Source organism: Argopecten irradians, chromosome 8 (genome assembly GCF_041381155.1).
Source record: "Argopecten irradians isolate NY chromosome 8, Ai_NY, whole genome shotgun sequence".
In the NCBI taxonomy this organism is placed as follows: Eukaryota; Metazoa; Mollusca; class Bivalvia; order Pectinida; family Pectinidae; genus Argopecten; species Argopecten irradians.
In genome coordinates this window covers 35,688,115-35,698,660 of record NC_091141.1, presented here as the reverse complement: position 1 = coordinate 35,698,660, position 10,546 = coordinate 35,688,115, and the positions used below count along the sequence as shown (strand labels likewise).

Here is a 10,546-nt window from a genome sequence, read left to right as displayed (position 1 = left end):
GCCAACATTTCTGTCTGTAAAACTTCCGAAATTATAGAGTTACTGATGACCAGTAACACATGGAAACATTATATTACATTTCAACAATCATTAGAGATACAAGAATATTTTTTAAATGGTGTATTTGTTGTGATTGAAACAACAATAATTGTTTATTTCCACGCCCTTAAGCTTGATACTTGACATAACCCTCGGGAGTATTGATGATGATATTTCCACAAACATTCGACAAGATCATAGAACATTTGAGAAATGGTGCATTTGATGTGTCAGATCAGATCAACAATAATTGTATACATGTATTTCCATGTCCTTGATACTGGATGAATCTTCGAAGTATCAATGGAAATATTTCCACAAACATTCAACGATAAACCAGAGTATTTTGTAAAATGGTGTATTTGATGTGATCAGATCAACAATAATCGTGAAAGTCCTGTACAATGAATGACTCAGCAGACAACACAATGAGGAATTCTGGGATATTAACTCGTTTCCATAGCGTCTGTGGCTGTAACAGAAAACAAAGTAACATGTTACTGATGATCCACATAGCATTAGGTCTAAGATTAAAAATAAAACATAATATCACATATAGTTAAGTAGACAGATTGCTGCTTATGAAACAGATAAGCATTATATAATGATCAAATGATTATTTAGGGCTACTAGGTCCAAGATAGGAATATTAAGTATGAAACCTGTAGAACCACATCTAATTAAGAAGCCCAATTACTGCTAATGAAAAAATTTCTTAATGATTATCACATATTAAAGCGTTTCATGATTAATACACTTTAGCTTTTGCAATATCGTTTAATATCGTTTAAAACATGAGATCATCAGAAAATATGCATTGGCCATTAATTACAAATGAAAACTATGCAAGAACCCCAAATGGTATGTAACAACGCTTTATACTCGCACACGCACATGTACATATTCAGTATTGGATCAAATGTATAATGCTCTTGTGTGGTACCTGGGCTGTTTGATTAACGGCTGTCAAACAATCAACTTTATCTATGTTCTATAATTAAGGCAACTCTAAACTTACATGACATCTCGTTGAACATAAACTCCTGTTGATACTCCTTTAAGAATTGTGTAGATCTTGACTCATCCAGGAATAAAGAGTAAACTCGTTTGATATCATCCACATCCACCTCAGATCCCTGTGTCAGGAGAAAAGTCCAATACTTAGAGTCAACCTCAAATCAACATTCAACAACACAAAGGATTTTATCTGATAAAAGCTGATTATAGCACTATGTGTAGTTCTTTAGAGATAGTATTCAAAAATGTTTTTACATTGCTTCAAACATTTCCAATTGCACTTACCTTAAGTTTAAAGCAAGGTCATTTTATCCATTTAGTAAAAGTTGGAACAAAAATGAAAAAATTATCATAAAAAATAGAGAAACAAATTTTAAATTTGTTTTTGAAATTTCATTCTTTAGAATTTGATGACTACAAAACTCATATTAAGGTGAAATAAGAATCCTCTACTGTAAGTTTCCAAGTGTTCCACCATTGTCTAAAACAGATATAGTGGGGTATTTTCTTTGATTGTGGACCGATATCGAGACATTTCTTACCTTTCTCTTTCGACACACCAGACTGGCTACTGTGATAAGTTGGATAGCGTATCTAAGCGACGTCTCCATTCCGATTTTCGTCAGTACTGTCAGTGCATCATCTGTCATCTCTACATCTTCTTCTTCACACCTACACATACAACATACTTGTTATTGATGGTACACAAGAGGCACATGAAACCTCAACTGACTGCAGGAAGGTATTAATTGTTACATCTGATTTTCTAGGAGTGGAACAATTTTATTTTTCAAAGAAACCAAAGATTACCTTGCAATCACAATTGCTACCTTCCTAGCGAAGTCTTTGAACACTAGCAGTTTTATATCATAATGCAGGTTTTTAAAGGATTTTTGGGACTTATTTTTTATACCTAATAGGTTTAGGCTAAAAAAAGAAGAGTTCAAATGTAAATTGATAATAAACTGTAGCCAAGGAATACAAGATGGTTCCGAAGATTTGACATCAGTAATATGTATTTTAAGCAAAATTATTTGTCAAATATTTTTAGTTCTTAAACTAGACAGCAGTAACAAAACATTGATTTCTGTTGGTAGTTTAGAATCAAGTTTATTAATTGAAGGAGACCAGATTTTACCTAATTTTGAGGATCTGTTTGATCTCTTTTTCCTCGTATGGAGTTGTGGCGATGATAAGCAATCTGTCCAACATGTCAATAGGTATACCGTGGGGACTCTGGTAATTTGTGCCTCGGATCCTGAAAATATAAAACACATTTCACTATGAAGTCATTCTTGTATATACCGTACTTTATACATAATTCTGTTACTGGTTCTATAGGGAAGCCTCAAAATGATATAGCCGGTTATTTATGCAGGTTATATTTTTCACAATCTGGTGTTCAGGATATGTATTTGACCCACTATAAGCCCCAATTTGCATAACCACCTTTCCCTCTTTTTGAGGCATCAATTTCACATTCCTCAAATTAAATACAGACTGATACTGTGAAAACAGAGTAGGTTTCTCTGTTTAATTTCTTTTGTATAATGATGAATAGCATAATAATTATGCTGTACAATCATTTAGTGAAATGTTAGCCCAAATTAAGCATCTCTTAATTTTTTCAATGTTTTAAGCATGCTGTTCGTTATTTGTGTCGAATGTAAATACAAATGTTTTTTGAGACATTCTAAATATTTTTACCTTGTGATACCCCTGTTAGTGGCCATAATTAGAATAGGAGCCATGTCGTCCTCTAGGGCTCTGTTCAGGAAAGAGAAACACTCAATGTCCAACATGTGAACCTCATCTACAAACAACACCTACAACAAAAGAAAATACATACATGTACACGAAGTTCTTTTAGCGATTAAAGCTGATTATAATTTCACAAATCTTGTCTGTTTAAAATTTCTTTAATATTGGGACTCTGACAAAATTTCTCAAGAAACTCTAACATTAAATTTTCAAATAACATACTTTGTGAATGTAAGAAAAAAATTTAATTTTTTATCTCCATCATTCATCAAGAGTGGGTAGGAGTGCCTCCAAATTTTTCTACAAAGATACTGAACTTCTGAAATGCCTAGTTACATTATTGGCGACCAGCTCTTATCAAGTAATAATTCTCTACTTTGCATGGAATTTGTATAACATAACAGTTTTAGGGCTTCTACACAGATTTCTACAAAAAAAAATGCCTAAACTTTTAAGTGTAATTATACAAAATTTAATACACATGCAACGTTGAGAATTTTACTTGTCGAGAACTGATCACGAGCCAGTATTGTTTTGATATCTATTTACTACTCACCCCAGGGACAATTTCAGCCTTCCCTTCCTCTCTCCACTCCGCCACTTTACTGTTGATCTGTTCTCTCACTTCTCCTTTGATTTCTCCGGTATCACCTGTGTAACCAAATGTACATTATACAATCATGAACGTCAGTTGAGGTTAATCCAGGATTTATGAACCTAGATAATCTTAATCAAAGCATTACAACTGATCGCGATAGTGGTAAAAACACTCAATAGTGTGTCAATATTGTATTTATGATATCATTATTCAGGAGAGTTTTTAAATGACACAGTTTATAATACTTCAACTTCTATTTAAGATATTTACATTGATTTACATACTCTGTAGTCTGTACTCGATATAAATACTACATTTATTCATTTTGATGACGTTTCAAAATCAAATGAAATAATAACTCAGGAAATTGAAGCATTCTCTTGTTCTTGTGACAAGATAATTTACCTGAGAAGAGAGCGAGGAAACCTTGTGTTCTACTGTTAATAACATCAATCTCGTGTAACGTCACGGTATGGACGACTTCCTTTCTCTTCTGTAACTCTCCCTCTGGGCACTGTACAAATTTGGTCTACAACACAAACAACAATCTTTGTCATTCAACAACAGATCTTAGAAGTTAAAGCTCAACATTGATAGATTGATATGATTCAATTGACAGAAGGATCTTTTTCTCTGCCTTTGATTTCTACACATAATGCTTTAAGAATTTACCCAAAAATCAAGATGGATGAATATCTGAAGTTTTTTGTATAAATTATTCATTGAAGGATTCCTTTTATTCCTTATTTCTATCCTGGTATTAAAAAGATGTCTGGCTCAAAATTAACGAGTAGGCTTATTTCCTGATGACAAATGTTTAAGATCATCTAAAACAATGTTATAGACTTATTTCTACACAAAATACAAAACAGATTTTCTAATTGATGTTCCTTCTAATAAATTCTTTCTTGTGAATGACCAGACAATATTTCACTTACCTGGGCTCCCATTGCATCATAATCTCGTGCTCGCGTAAATGATCGTCCCAGCTTTGTGATTTTGCCGGTGGCTTTATCTATTGTTATGATATCACTGAAAACAATAAACAAAAAAATGCTTACAATTTTAGTATTTAGAAATAAAATATTTTCTTGTATTAAAAATGTGGCTAAAAACATCTTCAGTGTATTATAAAGGACAACTTTGAAAATTAGTGAATACCAGAGATCATTACTTTTTCATTGATACATACCATAGAGCATTAGCTTTTACTGTAGACTCAGGATTACTTCGAAAGGCACGGCTGCATTACTTCATCTAAATGTGAATGGCCTGTATATCTAGTTACCGATGCGTCTATACACACGAATGCCAGTAATGAAGCGATAAATATATTCTGGTTGTGCAGCGCTTGTTTTTATTGGTCGACGTATTTTTTATAAACACCCCTATTTCCTCCATCAATGTCGGTTTCCCACGCAGAGTTTACAGATCTGGTCTTGAATCAAAACGATTCTGTACTATTTGGCGGTAGTGTTGCAAACTATCCAGTGTTGAAAATGATACAATGTCATGTATGTTAAGTAAATTCACAATTAAATTCAACAATATCCGACATTTCTAACATTTACACACCTTCATGTCTGAAATATGTTTGTAAGCACATTTCAATGGCTCATATCTCCGACAAGGTTTCGTAGAAGAAATTTGTACAGTCAATGGACCGAAGTATTCGTACAAATTTTAGCTACGACACAAATATAGCCAACTCAAATTTTAGAAATTAGTTTGGGTAAATTCCAAATGATGTTTACATTTATTCAGTTTCACAATGTCTATTCTTAGTTAATAAACTTTTTAAACTGCAAAACCTTACCTGTTGAGTGTTACCTTTTGTTGCAATTTCCGGTAAATCAAAGATGGAGGTGTTTTTGAACAGAAATACGTCATTTTTTTATGTGTGTTGTGTTTACTTGGATTTTCCTTATACATTATAATCGGCAGGTTTGAAAATTCGTTCTAGAGGTGTTCATGCGTTCTTTGACAAGTATTATGACTCTGAAATACCTGCGACTGCGGGAGAGTGCCATCATATTCCCCTGAACTCAACCCTGCTGGATTTATATTAGAATGACAAGGGACGGAATGAAAAAAACTCTCGACTTTCGTACAATTTTACAGAATTTTCTGTGCTTAATTCCTTGACAGTCATTCCTGACATGTTACTTTCCAAGCTGTTTGTAAACCGTGGTTGTATGTAAAGTTCATAAGAATGTAACTTCAATATATCGGGTAGTTGGTTCTGTACACCGTACAGTAGAGAGGTCATGTCACTACCGCGTCACATCTTAGTGATCATGACTTGATCAGTGTTGTTTTTGTGGGACTGGACTTATTAAGTCAGGCTCGATTAATCGCCACGCCCATACTTTTATCCCATTCAATTTGTGCATGTAGTCATCAAAGAAACTTCCTCTGTTTGTTTGTGTAGTAATACACCGCTACCTTTCAAAGTAATCCTGTGTCAACAGTAATTGGTCTATACCACATACCGTTAGTTGACAATCTATTCCTTTACATTTTCCAACTTTTGAGAAAATTTCATCCTAATATTTTTGTTCACAAACACACACACACACACACATTTATAAGAGTTCACTTACCCTGCTTGTACTTTTTCTTTTGTTAACGACTCAATCATCTTCTGTCCCAGATCATATATTGTTTCCATTTCTGTAGTTTTTAGTGTGAGTTTTCCAACTTTGGCACCCTGGAAATTCAAGTAAAACTAAACTCAAATATTTGGATAACTTTACAGATGCTCCACCGTCGACAGAGCATAAATGACATTCATCATTTAAACATTTTTGGTGTTTAATCGTGTATATATATGTCTTATTAAAGGGACAATTCACTCAGGCTAATTCTTTTACATAACTAAGAAGCAAAATATAGCATTAATGTATTGTTCTACATTTCTTATGAAACATGTAACGTAAAATATTGACAAATTCCACGACATTGTTAAGTATTTTAATTAATATCGTTGAAATATCAAATGGTTGATCAATACGATTAAGCAAGTACAGTATGGACGCTGTACCCATACCCGAGCCAAAGTCACGCACGTTAAACAAATAAACTACATAACCACTGAGAAGGTGATAAAATGATTTTTAGGCAAGACAATTCACCTAATAAGGTAAACACACTACTGTCATAGCGATTCGAGCAGTTCTAGACAAAAGTTGCATTACTCTACGAGCAAGGGACAGGGTTCGACATACAAGAAGTTCGACCACAATGTGTAATGGCGGACAGCGAGCGAGTCTGAACATCTTCACACATGTCACAACCATGGGCTTTTCAGGCATATCACAGTAAAACCGACTGATCTAATTTTCATTAGAACTGGGTTTTTCCGGTATATGTACAAATTTTAATGTTCTCTTAGACTGAATTGTCCCTTTAACACATAAAAAAATATTAATTATTTATTTTGCCTTTGGCGCATGAGCAATCAGTACTTCATTCCATATAGAATATAGTGCCACTGAATTTTTTCGGGATGCAATTAATTATTTTTTTTTATTTTTAACTTGAAGTAAAATTAGAAGCTCAAACTTTTTAATAGTGGTAATGGTGTGAATAAAGTATCTTTTGTAACTGAAGAAAAATATTTATCGTCTGCTCCTGTTTTTAATAGTGAAAAAAAATACCATTTGTCAGCGGTTGAGCATCTTTAAGTGTTACTCTGGTATCCCCAAACGATTTTAAAAATAGCAGGTTAACAAGGATGGACTGTATTTTAATCACAATGCTTTTTTTTTCTTGTTTCTTTCCAATTGTTAAGGGCAGTGGAATCAAATACTACATTTATTTGACTACAGTAGACTTACCGTGCCTGTGGCTGGTCTGTCTATTTGTATTTCCACAACTTCGCCTTCTATTATTTCAGTCTCTTCTCTGAAAGGTTTAAAAAGACAACATAATCAATAATTAAATTCACAGGGCTACTTCAATAAAAAATTACTGTCTTGGTTTATAACACAAAATTTCAGAATTTATCACTGAGGCCAAATGAATACATAATTATATGTTCACAACCTTTTAACAAAGAAGGGTCATGTTTTTTTGGTTTTTTTACTCTCTTCATCAGTTTTCTTGTAATGATTGACTGTGTTAATCTATTTTAGGTTTCCACAGACTATATAGGGTCGACAGGGTTTACGGAAACACAAATGTTTTTTGCATGGCCTAACATTGATATCCAACTCAAGAATTCATAATGACATTCTAAAGACAGTTCCATTTTCATAAAGGACTTTATTGTCAAATTGTAATTATAACATATTAGGTTGCTTTCAAAAGAAAGGTAAGACTTTCAATGTTTTGTCTTGAACATGAATTCAAACTACTCACTTAATTCGAACACCGATAGATTTTCTGAATGCTTGCGTCAATGCTTCTGTTTTGCTCATCTCAAGAGAAAAGATTTCACTGCCTGCTATACTGGTGAAGGGTGTGTCTGTACCTAAAGCTTGGGCCATAGCTGAAACAACACATCTTTATGTATCAGGATTTTTCCCCCAGCATTTGGGTAAAAGTTACCGTGTTACAAAACCCATCAGAACTCAACACAGCATGCATCAAAACCTCCTATTTATCATGGTAACAGATAAAACTATGAACCCAAGCCTCCATTATGTTACCATAGTAACCGTAATTGTTACCATAGTAACCGTTATTGAAACATGTGATGTGCTTTTTGTTGCACCAAATAATAAAGCTTGCAACAAAATTGATCCACAGGCTAATGTGTTACTGGCTGTTAGTTACCTTGATAGAGTCAGTTGTATATGAAATATAACCCCAATATCACATGGGGTTACTTTCACTGCCATGGATATAATTATAGTGATAATAACCCCTGGAAATAGCAGGATGATGTACCTACCCATAGCTATGGCAGTTTTTCCTGTACCAGGATGACCAGCAATAAGACAAGCACGTCCAGCAATCTTTCCTTCCTAATAATAAGAAAAATATTTATGATGAATCATAAAACTTTCAAATTCAGTCTTTGTGTATTCACAATTATTAAGCGATGGAAATGGTACATGTATAGTAACACACTATTTGAGTGGTTTTTATTTATTTTTATTTGCTCTGATGACAGCTGGTGTGTCAAAATTTCTGACCTTTTAAAAAGCCTAGACTCATAAATTCAACTCAATATTTTTCTGACCACAATCCATTCTTAAAATTCTGAAATGAACAATAATTCTATAAGCTTGAAAGCTCTTATTGACTTTTCAACATCAGGTAAATTACAATATTCCTACTTTGATCATCTCCAGAATGACTCCTGCAGCTCGACGAGCCTCCACCTGGCCCACCATGCCTTGGGACACATTTCTGGCATCCAATGCATCATCAAGACCCAATCCTCGGATATGGGAATGTGCTCCTACAAAAGTAATTTTAATAGACATCATAGTAAAGGTTTTTGATACCCAATAAAGACATTTGATGTAGTGATCATTCTGTGTGCATCGAGTCCTAAAGTCAGAATTTTGGATAAACCTTTAAAATTTCTTAAAATATATTTCTTAAGTAGTGAGTACAGTGTGAACTTTTTTAAGAGACGAAAAAAAAGACCCACAAAAATAAAAGTAGATAAATCACATCTAATTTTTGTATTCAAACTAGTGTATCTAAACTAATTGCATCAATTAGAGTACATAGTCACATACATGTTTCAAGGGAGAAAACATTTTTAAAAGAAACTTTTCAATTCAAATTTTTTGTGAACAATTAGCTGTTAAAAGAAGCGAAAATTATATTATGCATAACAATTTATTTATGTTAATGATTATTTGTTTTTCTCAATAGCTCTAACGAAACCATGCACTTTAATTTGCAACTATAATTTAAATGCAATGTAATTAAATAATTAGCAAAACTGAAATGCTGAATTTCAGTGGTGGCTAGTGGTATCTTAAAATAAAACAATTTTTTGAAACTCAACAAACGTTTAAAAGTCTTGATAAACAAAGTGAAAGAGGAGAGTATCAAACTTGTCACACATCTTTATTTAATTAATTTTAATATCGTAATCATCCCAGTCCTGGATAAATAAACTTACCAATTCTCTCAATTCTTGTAACCTCTCTCACTTCCTGAACTTTTTCAACTGTTGGCTAAAAAAGATAAAATCAACATTCCTATTGGTGCATGAAGCTATCTATAGACAGCCATATACCCTGTATTTTGGCTTCGTTCTAGAACTATTATCATTTTTATTTATTTATAACTTTTATATTCTGGACATTTCGGGACCAAAATCTATAAAATCATAAAATGTTTCAATATGTATTAAATAAACTATGCCAAGACCTAAAATGTTTATTATTTTGTCCCAATATGAGTTGGTATCTGTACTTGTTGATGCTTGCTGTGTCTGGCAGTGTTCGCTGTGACAATTTGTTTACAACTGCGTAACAACACGACGCACGTGTCTAAATCGATCTAAATTAGGACAAAATAAGACGCATTTCACATTAACTCGAATTATCAGTCATCCTATAATGAACTATTTCACTAATTTTCAAACAGTAAGAACACTGTTTTACCATCAGCTGTCAGATAAAGGCAAATATTTATAACGACTGAGCACAGGTTTACTTACCGCCGCCATTGTACCGGTATGTGTGTGAATAGCGCCCCCTATGTCCAAGGGAAGTAACTGTTGGTTACGATTAGAGTTTTCCAGAACGATCACGTTCAAACACGCAAAAAGTCGATTTCGTGCACTGAATTTATAACAATTACAAATTAAGGAGACAGTGTTACCTGATAGATTAAACTGTTACACCTATATGGATCAGGGTTTTATGCAGCAATTAAACTTATCTGGCGATTTATATTACATGATTTAATTAGGCCTTATTTACAGTAACAGGAGATGCGTTAGAATATACTGATTGCATTAGGAAATATTAATAAGGGTAACAATAGATAAATCCAATACCACTCCATTTCATACTTACCAATAACCTTAACAAAAGTCCATTTGCGGCCCTCCAGCGGTCTGATGACATTCCTGTAACGTTATGCTTGGTAAGCAGTGGACAAATTATGAAAATATTTATAATGATATATTGGTGCACTTAGGTTAAATTGATCATT

General features: G+C 33.3%; 1 protein-coding gene across 1 annotated transcript; it reads right to left on the bottom strand.

Moving 5' to 3' along the window:
• Positions 1-381: 381 nt before the first annotated feature.
• On the bottom strand, positions 382-10,170 carry LOC138330228 (ruvB-like 2). The gene is made up of 15 exons (XM_069277693.1): positions 10,047-10,170; positions 9,504-9,558; positions 8,701-8,825; positions 8,313-8,385; positions 7,778-7,907; positions 7,255-7,321; positions 6,019-6,125; positions 4,354-4,447; positions 3,821-3,944; positions 3,374-3,468; positions 2,764-2,882; positions 2,195-2,314; positions 1,599-1,728; positions 1,058-1,175; positions 382-511 (listed from the first exon to the last, which is right to left on the bottom strand). The coding sequence occupies exons 1-15, from the start codon at positions 10,053-10,055 to the stop codon at positions 486-488; spliced, it is 1,392 nt and encodes a 463-aa protein (XP_069133794.1). The 5' UTR covers positions 10,056-10,170; the 3' UTR covers positions 382-485.
• Positions 10,171-10,546: the final 376 nt, after the last annotated feature.

Bases quoted from the DNA above. Each gene is read 5' to 3' on its own strand.
- LOC138330228 (XM_069277693.1), bottom strand. The intron at 8,826-9,503 runs GTAAGTTTATTT...TTACTTTTGTAG, and splicing joins TACAAGAATTGAGAGAATTG to GAGCACATTCCCATATCCGA. The intron at 7,322-7,777 runs GTGAGTAGTTTG...TAAACCTTTCAG, and splicing joins TCTATCGGTGTTCGAATTAA to AGAAGAGACTGAAATAATAG.